This window comes from Seriola dumerili, unplaced genomic scaffold, assembly GCF_002260705.1.
Source record: "Seriola dumerili isolate Sdu_G_001 unplaced genomic scaffold, Sdu_1.0 BDQW01000056.1, whole genome shotgun sequence".
In the NCBI taxonomy this organism is placed as follows: domain Eukaryota; kingdom Metazoa; phylum Chordata; class Actinopteri; order Carangiformes; family Carangidae; genus Seriola; species Seriola dumerili.
In genome coordinates this window covers 5,572,126-5,586,578 of record NW_019174311.1, presented here as the reverse complement: position 1 = coordinate 5,586,578, position 14,453 = coordinate 5,572,126, and the positions used below count along the sequence as shown (strand labels likewise).

The 14,453-nt window shown below is 41.8% G+C and overlaps 1 protein-coding gene across 1 annotated transcript; it reads left to right on the top strand.

The window, feature by feature from the left end:
- Positions 1-901: 901 nt before the first annotated feature.
- On the top strand, positions 902-11,443 carry LOC111218998 (voltage-dependent L-type calcium channel subunit beta-4-like). Its single transcript, XM_022741534.1, has 13 exons — positions 902-946; positions 4,517-4,636; positions 4,756-4,878; positions 5,005-5,126; positions 5,355-5,407; positions 5,792-5,811; positions 5,942-6,022; positions 9,032-9,090; positions 9,370-9,470; positions 9,610-9,761; positions 10,935-11,030; positions 11,133-11,303; positions 11,395-11,443. The coding sequence occupies exons 1-13, from the start codon at positions 902-904 to the stop codon at positions 11,422-11,424; spliced, it is 1,173 nt and encodes a 390-aa protein (XP_022597255.1). The 3' UTR covers positions 11,425-11,443.
- The last annotated feature ends 3,010 nt before the right edge of the window (positions 11,444-14,453 follow it).

The following is a 14,453-nucleotide window of genomic DNA, read 5'->3' as shown; positions in this document are numbered from 1 at the left end:
ATTTCGGTTCTGTAGGCTCATGCATCACCTTCCTGTCAGAAGGATGGTGCAGGACAGGCAGACAGGCAGGCGGGCACAGCCCTGCCCTCCTCTATTCCTCCTCATCCTTCAATTCATGTTCCGTCGGTCTCCCCATCCTCCGCTAACTGTGCTCTCTGTGTTAGTTTTGCCTTTATTACTGTTGAGGAGGTCACCTGCTCAGCAAAGAGAGCTTGCTCCAAAAAGCACTAATTGGCAGAGGAATTACAATTACACACCCAGTTGTCTCTCAGCTTTTCCTTGCTCGGTTATTGTTATTAACACTTAGCACGGCTTACATAACTACTCAGTCTTTGTTCTGTCTTATTTATAGAAGTTCTGTCTGTGCCCAAGTGAAAAATGATACTCTGCAGTGAGAGAGTAAACACCATACAAACCTGCCCATGGAGCGGGATGATTTCACGTCACTTTTTCAGGATTTCTCGAAGTGGGAATTGACATTAGAGGAAAACTTGTGATGCTGGAGAGGGATACATGAGATATGTGGCAGGGGAGAGGAGAGAGAGGAGAGAGAGGATAGGAGAGGAGAGGAGAGGAGAGGAGAGGAGAGGAGAGAGAGGAGAGGAGAGGATGCATGAAACCAGACGAAAGCTCCTTTTCTTACATGAGGGCTGGCACGAAGCTGAACAATCCCACTGTACTGTACCAGTATGCGGGTGTGCACACACCAATGCTGCAGTCAGGGCATCAGTTTTGTATAGGAAATGGCTGTTGAAGCGGCGCAGCAACGTCAGCTGTGAAGCACTTAGTCTGAGCGCGCCTCCCTCTCTCTCTCCCCCCTGTAACCACGGGCAGAGGGGAGGAGGGTTCCGCCTTTTTTGTGCAATGGGGGGGAGGAAGAGAGCGCTGGCAGAGCAGAATCATGTCTGCCTCCGACTCGAGCGCTACAGGACTCATCTGTAACAAGGTACGCTGTTGATGCTCCCCTTTTTGTTTAATCACTCTGCATGCGAACTCGACCTCTTCATTCACGAGTCCCCCATCCGTCTGCTCTGAGACATCTTCTCTCTGCTTTTTATCTTGTCTTCTCTCCTCCCCTCTCACTCTTGTCTCAGCAGAAGTCTATTCTGGTTCACTCACTTTGCCAGCATCTCCCCACTTCTCCTCTCGTCCCTCCCTCATCTTCTTTGGACATACTGTACACATGCAGTTTGTCAACCTTCTCTGTCTTAACAGCTCAGCTTTGAACTTGTACCTCGCTGGGAGGCCCATCTGTTGAACGTCATGGATTTTGACTCTGTTATTTTGTTAGTCATTCCCACCTCTAAATAATCTAACTGAGCCCACACTTGTGGTTCTATTTGCTTAGTCAGTTTCGTGACGCTACTTTGGGTGTAACAGCCACTCAGAGTGTTAAATTTTAAAAATGCAAAGACTGTAGACGACGATTTTTGAAACAGAACCAATAAAAATGAATAAATAGTTTATATATCTACATAAATATGTAGCCGATTCAAGTTTTCATCAAATATTGTACACTGACTCCACAAATGAAGATCAAGTATAAACAGATGACCAGTCACTGAATCATGCATTGAGGAAAGTGTCATTCACAGTTGGCTCTTTGATAAAGGCAAGTTGTTTGCAATGTGCATGCTTCCCTCTGCTGGTGAAAATGCACAACTGCTGCAGAGTCATTATCTCATGTTTCAGTTTCCAGTAGGACTTCCAGTATGTGAGGGATTTTCTCATTATCTTCCGTTTTCTCTTGTTTCCTCTCTTTTTTACGAGGGCGACTGCGCTGTGAGTGGGCGTTTGTAGTTTTAAAAGTCAAGACAGTCAAGAAAACACGATGGGCTGTGAGTTTCCCAACACAGAGACCTGCGTGTCTGTGATTATATCAGATTCCACTATTGATCCCAGTGTTGTGAGGTGAGCGGCAGGGTTTTTAGAGTGAAAGCTCTGCAATAAGGCAGACTGAGTTTGTCTAAAGACACACTGAGAGCGCACTGTGGTGAAATATATTGTTGACTCTGATATGTTTGGGGTTTTTATTTTGCAATTTTTAATAAATGTCGATGGACATTTACAAGTACCGTCATACCATATCTCAGCTTACCTATAGCATTTTCATATTGGTCGTCAGGTTTAAAATGTTACAGCTTTTGAGAGCTTGCACTGTACATGCCCATAATGTTTTTGATGTTTCAGTATCTGTCCTGGCGACTTGGAAACATCCCATGGTGCTGTGTCATTCAAAGACGCAGCGCCGTGGGATGTGCCAGAGATACCACTGAAGTGACATGACTCTGCAGTTCAATTGGTTATAACATGTGAATATCAGTCACTTATGATGCAGGTGAGAAGCACTGCGGAGGAAGAGATGGAAGCAGACAGAGCAACACCAGTTTACATGCTGTCACGCAGAAGTTCCCACACAACTGAAAGAAATTTAAAAACCCTTTGTTTACACAAAATGTAGACTTCAGAGTTTATTATGTTGCACTCTAAAAACACTTATTTACTGTACTAATTTACTTTACATTACATACACACAATTTTGCGCACAAGAAAATAGGCAGTGCAGCACTGTAATCATATTACAGTCCAGTAAATTTGTCTGCTATTGCCAACACTCTTGTTAAAAGTGGAGGCGATCGTTGTTACTATTGTTGTTATCCTTGATACCTGGTTCTCTGCATCTGCCCCTTAAATCTATGCAGGTTTTGCACGATTTAAAACTCAAAAAGCAGACAAAAAAGAAAATCTGACTATTTTATATTTTTTACTATTTATCTATTTTCCCTGAAGCTCTGGGAATCCATGCAGTTTTAAGCAGAGCAGTGTGATGCTTAAGGATTGAGGTCCTGGGACTGGTGGCCATGAGCCTCAAAGGATGATTTTTTTTTAGTATTCTCTTATATGTGATTTTATAATCGACAAGGGATATTTTCAATACAGTGCAAAACCATATAAAAGTGCAATCAGAATAGTTGAAGACAATGCATGGATATTTTGTCTGCACTTCAGAATACTTCCTTCCTTGCACTTCTTTCTCATCCATAAGCAGTTGTGCTTTAATTAGGTTTTATTTTTACTGCTGGTAGCCCCTTCAGATTCTGCTCCACCTCTGGCTGGCTTTGATATTTAAATGATATCCACACACTCTGCACTGAATTCAGCTGAAAAAGATTTTTGGAGGGCAGAGGGAAAAAGCAAAGGAGAGTCAGAGCCGGGGAGGGAGGGAGGAGGGAAGAGAGGATGGAGTAGGAGACAGGTTGAGGGGGGGAAAAAAAAGGTAAAAGAAGGATGACGTGGTTATGGAGCTATATTTGGCTGTCGTATGTGGGTGATCCTGTTTGGTATGTGAGGAGTCTTCCAGCCCTGCACCCAGCTGGGACTGCAGCCATTGGGGGGAGAGCCAGCTGCTGATGGAGTGAGAGGACAAATGTAGGATCTTCTGAGGTGAGCTTTGTCAGGGTTTTAACAGAATGGAAGTTTACATGTGCTTTACTGTAAAACACTTAGTAACTGTGATTTTAAATTTGCTTTGTAAGTAAAGTTGTTATTATTAAGTGTAAAGAGGGTAACAGGTTCTGCATCTGTCTGAAATCTGTTTTTATTATTTTCCATTACAGTGTTTCACAGAGAAGAGATAGCTTTTTTGTTTTCTTTGTGTAGTTCAGAAATGGGATGTTCTTGTTAAAGGGATTTGAAATGATTATTGGTGTTTTTGAATATTCTTAAATACCAGGCTGTTGCCACAAACTTAAGGTTTTATTCAATTATAAATCATACTCTCAGATGTCGGCTGACATATGACTGAAACTTTGAAATTGTGCTTATTGGGCTTGAAATTGTGTTGAAATTCAAATAAATGCATTTAATTGTTTTAATTCTGATATAAATGACAATATTTTGACTCACTGATAACCAAACTCAGAATTCAGAACCCAAACTCAAAACATAATTATTCAATTTGCTTTGTCTTGTGACATATTATACCACAACCTTTGTTAATCCAGAACAATGTGGACTCTAAGAAAATGGATTGAAGGCTGGATTTTGTCGCATTATCTTGTATTATCCAGAGTTGTGTCGTAGTTTGTTTACCTGGTTGAAGGCTCTGGGCTTTCGCCAACATCTGGTGTTCCTGGCTGAGTGGATAAATAACCAACGGTGCTCCACTGGTTGCTGGTGTTGTTGCAGTACTCACGCACATGCTCCCCTGAGAGGGCTGCTTTGGAAAGCTGCAGGAACTTGCAAGCTGGATCACATGACTTCTGGAAAGGACAGTCAGGTTTACAGACAGGTTGAACAAGGGGAACGACATGGAGGACACAGAGGGAGATGTAGGTGGAGCTGCATCTGAGCCATCATGACTCAACAGTTACTATATCATGAGTAATTCCAAACAGCTGCTACGAGGTGTTAGGTACTTTGTTGTGCTGGTTAAATCCATCACAATAGTACAGTACAGTACTGCTCTCTGCTCTGGCTGTAACAGTTATTCCTCTCCTCTCCTCCTTTCTTTCAGGGTTCAGCCGATTCCTACACTAGTCGACCCTCTGATTCCGACCTGTCCCTGGAGGAGGACCAGGAGGCGTCTCGGCGTGAAGCCGAGCGCCAGGCTCAGCTGCAGCTGGAGAGAGCCAAGGTGAGAGCCCAAGGGTCAGAGGTCAAAGCTTGCTTTAAAATTCACCTTCACTTCGTGAGGGGCAGTGTGTAAAGTACGGACTCTCATGAATATTTCTTACTTTCTTTGTCTTTCAACAGTCTAAACCAGTAGCATTTGCAGTGAAAACCAATGTGAGTTACTGTGGAGCCCTTGATGAAGATTGTCCAGTCCAAGGTGCTGCTATTAACTTTGAAACCAAAGACTTTCTGCACATAAAAGAGGTGAGAGGCCTTCAGCATTGAGATTATTACATTACTGTCACTGCCACCTGCACATACAGTATACACTGTCATCATGTTTGCAGCATAACTTCTCAGTCATATAAGGTGTGTTTCACGGTCATGCAGAAATACAACAATGATTGGTGGATTGGTCGGCTGGTGAAGGAAGGGGCAGACATCACTTTCATCCCGAGCCCGGTCAAACTTGAAGCCATGAGGATAAAACAAGAGCAGAAAGCAGCAGCAAGGTCAGAGGTCACACAGTATCCAGTATCACTCTTGCCTTTGCATCTCTGTCCGTGTCTCTCCGTTGCCCTAATTCTACCAGCTTCCTGTCTCACACAGTCTTTGAAAACATTCTTCTGGACATAACTAGTTCTTGCTCATGTGTTGCTCTGTTTTCAAAGTCCTTCTCTCTAAATTGCCTCCTGAGGGGATTCACGCATAATGAAGCTCTGCATTATGTTGCTCCACAGGAAAGGAGGGAACGCTTCATCCGGAGGCCGGAGGTCCACCCCACCATCTGCAGGTAAGTGAGACCGGAGGAGTCCTGCTGCCGCGTCTGTCTGCTCTGCCCCTACTGGGACTGCACGCTCTCACAGGGTTAGATTTACATACAGTGACTATTCCTGGGCTAAAATGTTCCCTTCACCAAGTGATACATGCTGGGAAACATCATATGAGCACACTTTGCCTTTTACATCAGTCTAAAGTTAATGATTATACTGAATTGTGATCTTAAGTTTACAGGCTAATGTAAAAGTACTTTTCCTCAGCCCAGCATTACATGGATGTTTTCTTTGTTAGTGCACTTCTACAGAGCTGCAAAAATTCAAATATTTTCTGCTGAAGTAATGACTTTTATTAGTTATTCTACTTCTTGCCTAATGGTCGTCTCTGTTTATTCTGAAAGCCAAACAGAAGCAGAAACAGGTATGTTTGTCAGTGTCCTCCACTGTGTACCAGCGACTAGTTGCCAGTCTTTGTGTTAGCCACTAAATTCACTTTCACATGCTTTACATTTTCCACCTACAAACCTTGTCTGTGCTTGTGGCCTGTGCAGACTGAACACGTTCCTCCATATGACGTGGTTCCTTCTATGCGGCCGGTGGTGCTGGTGGGTCCTTCACTGAAAGGATATGAGGTGAGACAACCTTCAATACTGCTCCGCAGTTAGTATAGATTGGTTCTGCTTTGTGTTGGGAGTAATTATCTGGATGTGTTTAGATATGGACTTTGTGCTGAAATGATTAGCCAGTGAATTAGTCAATTAGTCAATCAAAAGAAAATTAACCAATGATTTTCTTTTAGTTCTTGATAAAATTCATAGTTTAAAGCCAGACAGGTTTCGTTTGTAGAAAAATGATTCATTATCACTGAAAAACGTTTCTCTGGGTCAGATCAGAAGGAGTATTGGAGCATACACAGGGAAATGTTCAAACCCTGCACTTCATGCTTCTAAGTCATTTATAAAGTAAAATAATAAACATTTAGGGCTAAAAAAATGAGACTTTTTAGTAATGCTATACAGCTCTAGGGATGCCAGTATGTGGGTTGGTCAACCATTGTGGTCCAGGCTGCAATGTTTCAACATCTATTATTGGATAGACTGCCATGGAGTTTTGCCATGTGACATTCATGGTGCCCAGAGGATGAATCCCACTGACTTTGGTCATCCCTGGCTTTTCCTTTAGTGCCACCATGAACTTGACATTTGCAGTTTTGAATGACATGTCTCAGCAACTACTGGCTGGATTGCCTTGAAATCTGGTACAGGCTTATGAATTATGAAACACTGATGACATTTGCAGTAGCCTCAGTTGTATTCAGCGCTGATTATCAAACGTTATCATGCTAACATGCTAAACCAAGATGGTGAACATGGTAAACATCAACATCTTTGCATTGTCAATGTGAGCATGTTCGCGTGCTGATGTTTGCATTTAGCCCAAAGTGCTGCTGTGCTTAAATGCAGCTTCAGAGACGTGCTAGCACGTTGTCTTGTTTTACTGTTTGTAAGACAAATAAGCAATTTTAAGGTTTATGCTGTGGTGATTTCTGGTGGTATTTATCCTAATTTAATACACTTTGATTTGATTAAATGAAAAAAAATTACAAAAAGTAAATCAGTAATGAAAATAAGTGTTAACACAGTTCAGTCTATTCTGTTTTTTTTTTCTTCGCTGCACTGCCTTTGTTTGTTCTACTTCCATCTGGATTGTGCTTTCTGGTCCAATATGGACTTGCCTGGTTTGATCTAAAGGGAATCACTCTCGCCTCCATTATCCCATTAACACTGATACAAAACACCACAGTCACATCCTGATGAAATTATAGCACACACAGCAGGAATCTTAGATCCATTTTCTGTATCTGTGATACTGAATTGCACGCATGCCCCTTTCTATCAGCTTCTGTCTGTGATATTCTCCTATACTAAAACTCCACGTGACGCGCATAGGATGAGATGTATGAAAACACTTTGCACTTAAGCACGATTAGTCTCAGTTTTCGAATGAATCTGCAGACGAACATGTTGAAACGTGAGGCGTGTCATTGGACAGAACGTCTTCAGTATTTTCTCTCTGCCTCGCTCTGTCCTCTGTGACTGCGCAGGCTGTGTGCCGAGCCGTTTATTTCGTGCGTGTGAAATATTTATGTATCGCTCTGGTGATGTGCTTTGGGGATGCTCCAGTGGTGAACGCCAGCCTGCCTCCCCCTCTCTCCCCCTCTCGCTCGCTTTCCCTCTGCTTTGTCTTCCCTGTGCATATTATTTTCAGTTGCTCACTCTTGTTCTTGAACATAGCCTCCCTCTTTTCCGCTCTTACGCTCTCTTCCCATCTCTCTCTCTGTCCATCGCTCTCTCTCTCTCTCTCTCTCTCTCTCTCCTACACCATAGAGGAGCGACGCCACTGTGCGCTTCATCCCCTATTCTGAAGGCCATGCATTTTTCAGGGCTGTTTGAAAATAGACTGATTCACTTCATCCTCACACTGTACATGCGCGCACACACACACACACACACTATCTCTATCCATGTCATCCTTAATGGTGCTCATTGCTATCTGTACTGAGAGTGTCTGTTCGGGTCCTTCATGAGGAGGGTAATTGTTTCAAAAATGAAAGAATACGTTTACTTTAATGTATTTCCGACCCTGTTATATCGTGCTAAATGTGAATGTGCCAAAATGATTGTGTATGTTCTCACGTGACTATTTTGCTGCCATTTCTTTTTTTGCTACCAGGTCACTCATGTAAAAGAGATCGTATAAATTTGAAAGTGACTATTCTGTCCAACACTCAAAGGCCAAGGCAACATTTTGCTTTAGTTCTCTTATTTCGTAGATACATAAGCAGTATGTAAAAAATGTAAGATATATGTGCTTATTATTTTATTTATTTTTAATTAGTGACTTTGCATAACAAAAACAAGTGTGAAACGAAGGATACACATGTACATGACAACAAAAACAATAAGAGATAAAGAAATGAAAAGAATATGATGTGTATTGTATATGGTGTGTGTGTGTGTGTGTGGGGGGGTGTTTCACGGTTTATATGTGATGTAGTTGTATGTATCTGTGTTATGTATCTGTCTTGTGAGAGGGTGAAAGGGAAATTAAAATGGACATTAACAATGTAATATAAATGTAATTGTAAGGGGACTATAATGAAAATAATTACATAAAATAAATATTTAATAATAATATAATAATAATAATTTATATAATAAATGATTAATCTCATGACAAAAATATGCTATAATGATATTGTAAAATGTATACAACTATACAACTATAACTCCTCTCGCATCCCTAAGTGGAGGCTGGGGTATAAACACATAATGCATGACAGTATAGTAAAACAGTGTTATAATAATAGAGAATATGTCTGCAGAGGAGGAGTTGTAAGTTTTGAAACAAGCTCTAGATTAAAAGACACTTAAAAGTTTCCTTATATCTGCTCGCAACTAAAGTGTAGTGTTATAAAAACCATTCTTTAAATGTTGATGTAGTGCTCTTAAATGCTAAATAAGGGGACAAGAACAAAATCAGAAGAAAGTCAATGAAAATTATAAGTGATAATGTGGTGCATAGGTGTGTAGTCTCTCCTAACTTCTCTCAACTCTTCCTTCTCCCTATCTGTCGCCTAGGTAACAGACATGATGCAGAAAGCCTTGTTTGACTTCCTCAAGCACAGATTTGACGGCAGGTGGGTACGGCTGTCTGCGCTGCTCTCTGCAGCTGCAGCTCACTGTACGGTAACACTGTGACTGAGCTCCAGAGCTGCTCGTGGGATTCTGCCCAGCACGTTTTCATGGTCGATAGGACACATGATGACGATGATGATGATGATGATGATGATGACGACGATGATGATGATGATGATGATGATGATGATTTATTTTTAGCTGCAAGAGAGTACAAGTTCATCTCATCCTTTGAAATGGAACAGTTGTGGATGTGCTGTGATAAGTCGCTTCTCCTTTAGGATCTCTATTACGCGGGTGACTGCTGATCTGTCACTGGCGAAGCGCTCAGTGCTGAACAAGAAGGCAATAATGGAGAGATCCAACACTCGCTCCAGTCTTGGTGAGTGACGTGTCTTTGGTGGTTTTTTTTGCTAAATAAAGATTAAACACATGATTGTTCTTTCTTTAATGTGAAGTCTGTGCTAAACTTGTTAGACATGTCTCACACACCTGCCTCTCTTTCTTTGGTTTGCCCATAGCTGAGGTCCAGAGTGAGATAGAGAGGATCTTTGAGCTGGCCAAGTCTCTTCAGCTGGTCGTTCTGGATGCAGACACCATCAACCACCCAGCACAGCTCCTCAAAACCTCTCTGGCCCCCATCATCGTCTACGTCAAAGTGTCCTCGCCTAAAGTAGAGCACAACACACACAAACTTCACAAAGAAATTCATTCAAGACTCATGTTTTTGCCTATGCAGTTATTGATTATTATCAAAATAATGTTCTTGATACATATGCTGCCTCTAGGACAGATTATAGCGGCACCTCTTATCACTTTTATGCTGATGATATTCAGATGTACTGCTCTTTGAAACCTGATGAGAGAAACCAATTGTCTATTGTCCAATTAAATGTTTGGATTCTATTAAACTTGGATGACTGACAACTGCCTTCAGCTAAATGCAAATAAGCTCCTGAAAATATTATCTTAAATATCAAGCAACATATGGGGTCATTCGATGGTTGTGTTCAACCTTAGAAATTAATGTGTCATCTTTGACCAGTTCCCGTCATTTCAGAATCATGTCAGCCAACTCATCTTCTTTCCATTTGAGGAATGTTGCCAAATTAACATCTGTGGTGACCAAGGTTGAGCTGGAGATGATTATTCATGCTTCTTGTTTAGATTATTATAACACTCTTTTTACCTGCCTGGATCAAACTTCTTTGGACCGTCTCCAAACCGTCCAAAATGCAGATCAGAAATAACAATAGATCACAAATCACACCAATTTTATCCTCCCTGCACTGGCTCCCAATCAAACTCTATATCCATTTTAAGACACTGGTGCTCCCCTTTAGAGCCTTGCATGGTCAGCACCCCGATATATTGCTGACCTCCTCCTCCTTTATATACGGCTGATTGGGCTCTTATGGCTTGCTGAACAAAAATGACTGGCTGTCCCTTGAACTTGCTATAAAACCAGAGGTGACCGTGTTTTTCAAGCCGTGGTACCCAAACTATTGGACGTTCTGTGAATGGTGCTATATAAATAAACTTTACTTATTTACTTTCTTAAAATTAGAGGTGAAACATTGGAATCACAAATTAGTTAATCAACAGAAAATGAATCAGCAGCTATTTTCATAGTGATTTGACCTCCGCAAACTGAATGTCTCTGGGTTTTGGAGTTAAAAACAAGATATCTGAGGATGTCATCTTGGACTCTCAGAGCATGTGATGAGCATTTTTAATCCTTTACAGTGATGATTAAGGAACGGAGGGATGAAGGAAATCAACTCAGAACCATGCATTCCATAACCTTGAGTTTCGCTCGACTGTCTTTGTCTCTGGCTCATCACAGGTTCTTCAAAGGCTGATCAAATCTCGAGGGAAGTCACAAAGCAAACACCTCAACGTTCAGATGATGGCGGGGGACAAGCTAGCTCAGTGCCCACCTGTACGTCTCTCTGCTCAGACACTCATACAGGGATCTTTTACGGACACTGGGCGGTATAACCTCTCTGTCTCATCACTCGTGTTCCTATCTTTGACTCATTAGGAGATGTTTGATGTCATCCTGGATGAGAATCAGCTGGACGATGCCTGTGAACACCTTGCAGAGTACCTGGAAATTTACTGGCGGGCTACGCACCTCCCCTGTTCTGCCCCTGTCAACCCCTTACTGGACCAAAGCGTGATCACCCCACCCTCAGCTAACTCCAGCCAACAAGTGAGACACGTATTCAACTAATCCTTCATTTCTTAACGTTCTGGTTGCATTATTAATCACATCTTTTCTGCCTCCTGTGTCCATTCACTAGTTTTCTGAGACTCAAGAGTTGATAGAATGATCACTACCCCGGCCATAGGTGAGAAGAAATTTGTTTCTATTTTTTACTTAGTCTTTGTCTCTTTTACTTCTGGGTCTGGTACTGTGCTATCTCCTTAAATGTCCAAGCAGCCAGACTTCTTACTAAAACTAAAAAAGAGAGCATATCACTCCCATCTTAGAGTCTCTTCATTGGCTTCCAGTAAATTTTAGAATTGATTTTAAGATTTTATTGATGACTTTTAAGGATCGCTCTGGACTTGCACCTGAGTACATCTCAGACTTACTGACACCATATGTGCCCAGTCACAACCTGAGGTCCTCAGCCAAAGCTCTATTAGCTATTTCACAATCTCGGCTGAGGAATAAGGGTGACTGAGCCTTCTCTGTTCGGGCCCCCCCCCCCCCTCTGGAACAATCTCCCTGAGGAGATTAGATTGGTGAGCTCTTTAGCCTCTTTTAAATCCCTTTTAAAGACATATTTTTATGGATGTGCTATCTCAGGACTTGGGGTCTGAATCTAGTAATGTTTTAAATCTATTATTATATTAAGTCATCATCCTGTTTCTTGTCGATTCATTTAATTATTTTAGACTGTTTCATCTCATTTTTACTGAACCTCAGGGCCACTTTTCTCCCCCTCCCCCCAATCTTGTTTTAAACTGTTTTTAAATATTTTATCATTCATTTTTTATTGTTTATCTAACACTTTGTACCTGTGCCTTGAAATGTGCTATATAAATAATTCTTATTATTATTATGATTATTGTTATTATTAAATGTGCTTTATGTTCCCCTGCAGGAGCAGCCTGTGCTGTCGGCTGGGGTCAGACTAGAAGTCATAGAGCACAGGGACCAGGGCGCCACCAGGGGGCAGCAGCAGCCCTCATCTCTTCAAGGCCAGCCATCACCTTCTCTGTCCACACCTGGGGTGAAGAAGAGAGCAAGAGCAGAGTCCCCAGAGAGGGATATAGCAGAAGGCTGTTGATCTGGAGGAAGAGGAGAAACACAAACAGGGAGAGAGCAGGTGGAGGAGGAAGATCTGACCAGCGACATAACAGACAGAGGAGCCTCCACCGCACTGCTGCCCCCTCCCTGCTCCCACCGCCACGCGACAACTCAGGGCCGCTTTCTACAGCTGCATGCATACTGGGAGCAAAAAAACCAGTACAGCGGTGCAGTCACTGCACACCACCTTCCCTTTCCGCTCACCGCTCCTCCCACCCTGACCTTGACCTTGTTCACTACTCCCTGCTTTCACACTGAAGTCACATCCCCCACCTGGCAGAGCTGAGCTAGCCCATGTGTGTTCAGACACCCAGAGGTGGCCATGGTAGACACAGATGGGCTGATTCAGCTCACATTGTAGACAAACTGCACACCTGTGACGTCAGAGTATGTTAGCATACAGTACTGTAGCATATAGCAAAGCTGTGGGTATAACACAAAACACAAACATGAATAGTCGCAGGGTTTTGATGAGCCTGGCTTCCCTCTCTGGCCAAAGAGTGCAGAGAGTAAGAGAAACCCATTCTGTATGTCTTCCATCCCTACAGTTCTCTATGAGCTGTCACTCCAGTTCAACCAAACGTTTCCTCACAGGCACGGTTGTTTCTATCAGAGTCAGCCAATAATGGGACACACAAGGAAAATGAAAACTTTCCTCTTCCTTTATCATTTACTTTCTCTCCTTGTTTTTCCAGTCACCTTTTTGAATTATTCTCTTTATTTATTTATTTTTTTTTACAGTAACTATTCTACTATCTATAATTCATATCTTGGCTCTCAATATATCTTATCACATCCCTGTATGCAACAGTAATGCAAAACACATGCATGACAAGCACAGAGTTGCACATCAACAGTCCATTTGCATCTGTTGTCACAGCTGTGAATTTATGAATGCTGGCCCACCGACTTAGGAAGGATTATTTACAATAACTGTGGTTACTTTGCAAATCACTGAGTCACATTTGGCTTCAAATGTGATTCTCATCACTCACATTTAATCATTTGAACTTTTCATACTGTGTGTCAGTTACTGCATTTCTTCTTTCTGGCACATTTTGATCCGCCCAGAAGTATCATTTGTAGCATAACCAGAAGATTCGCTGATATTTAATATGTGTAAGTTACTCCAATAGAGGACAGACGCATTGCTCCAGTCTCACTGCTGCCCGGTGGTGTAGTGGTATCTAAGAAGTGGGTGGACTGTAGACTGATGCTTGGTTGAGAGCCTGGGATGTAAGCTGCTCTGTGATGAAGATGTGTTGCTGTGTACGTTTACACCCACCCTCCACTACACCACTGTGCTGCAGCTTCATCTCCAGGACATTCGGGTCTCTGAGCACACAGACAGATCGCGAATTGTTTCTACTTAATAAGCCCCACTGAATGATTTCATTGTCTTTTGGCATATTCAGCTAAAGTCAGCATGAGTACTGCAGGCGTATAAGTACATGTAGGGCGACCTCTGGTGGTGTATTTATGTTAGTAGAGGTCTAGTATCCACTGCTTACTCTCTGCTCGTGCAGGATATACATTAAATATGCATCCACATAAATTAAGAACATGTATAATTTCCAGTCATAAGACCAGTTCAATGTTTTGGCTGCAGTTACCAAAATATTCATCCAAACTTTTCTTTCATGTTTATTTAAACATCTGTTTGCCCTCCATTTCATGTCTTACAGTACTTGCAAAAATCAACGCATCTCAAAATGCACAGAAATTCTTACACTGATGCATCTGCTTTTATCATGTAAAACTATAGAACTCAGCTAACAACGTACCACATATGTAAATAATCTAATGTACGTGCATGACATATTGTATTCCTGTTTCATCAGAAGGGCTTTTTAGGACCATCCTCACATGAGCCTTCAGAGTAAATCAACATAACCAGTCACATGTATGCATTATCAAGGCTTAACTGTACATACTGTATATTCAATATGCAGATATTATTATTATTATTGTTATTATTATTATTATAATTATTATTATTATTATCAAATTGCACAGTAACAACAAATGCTGACAGGAAGTAGA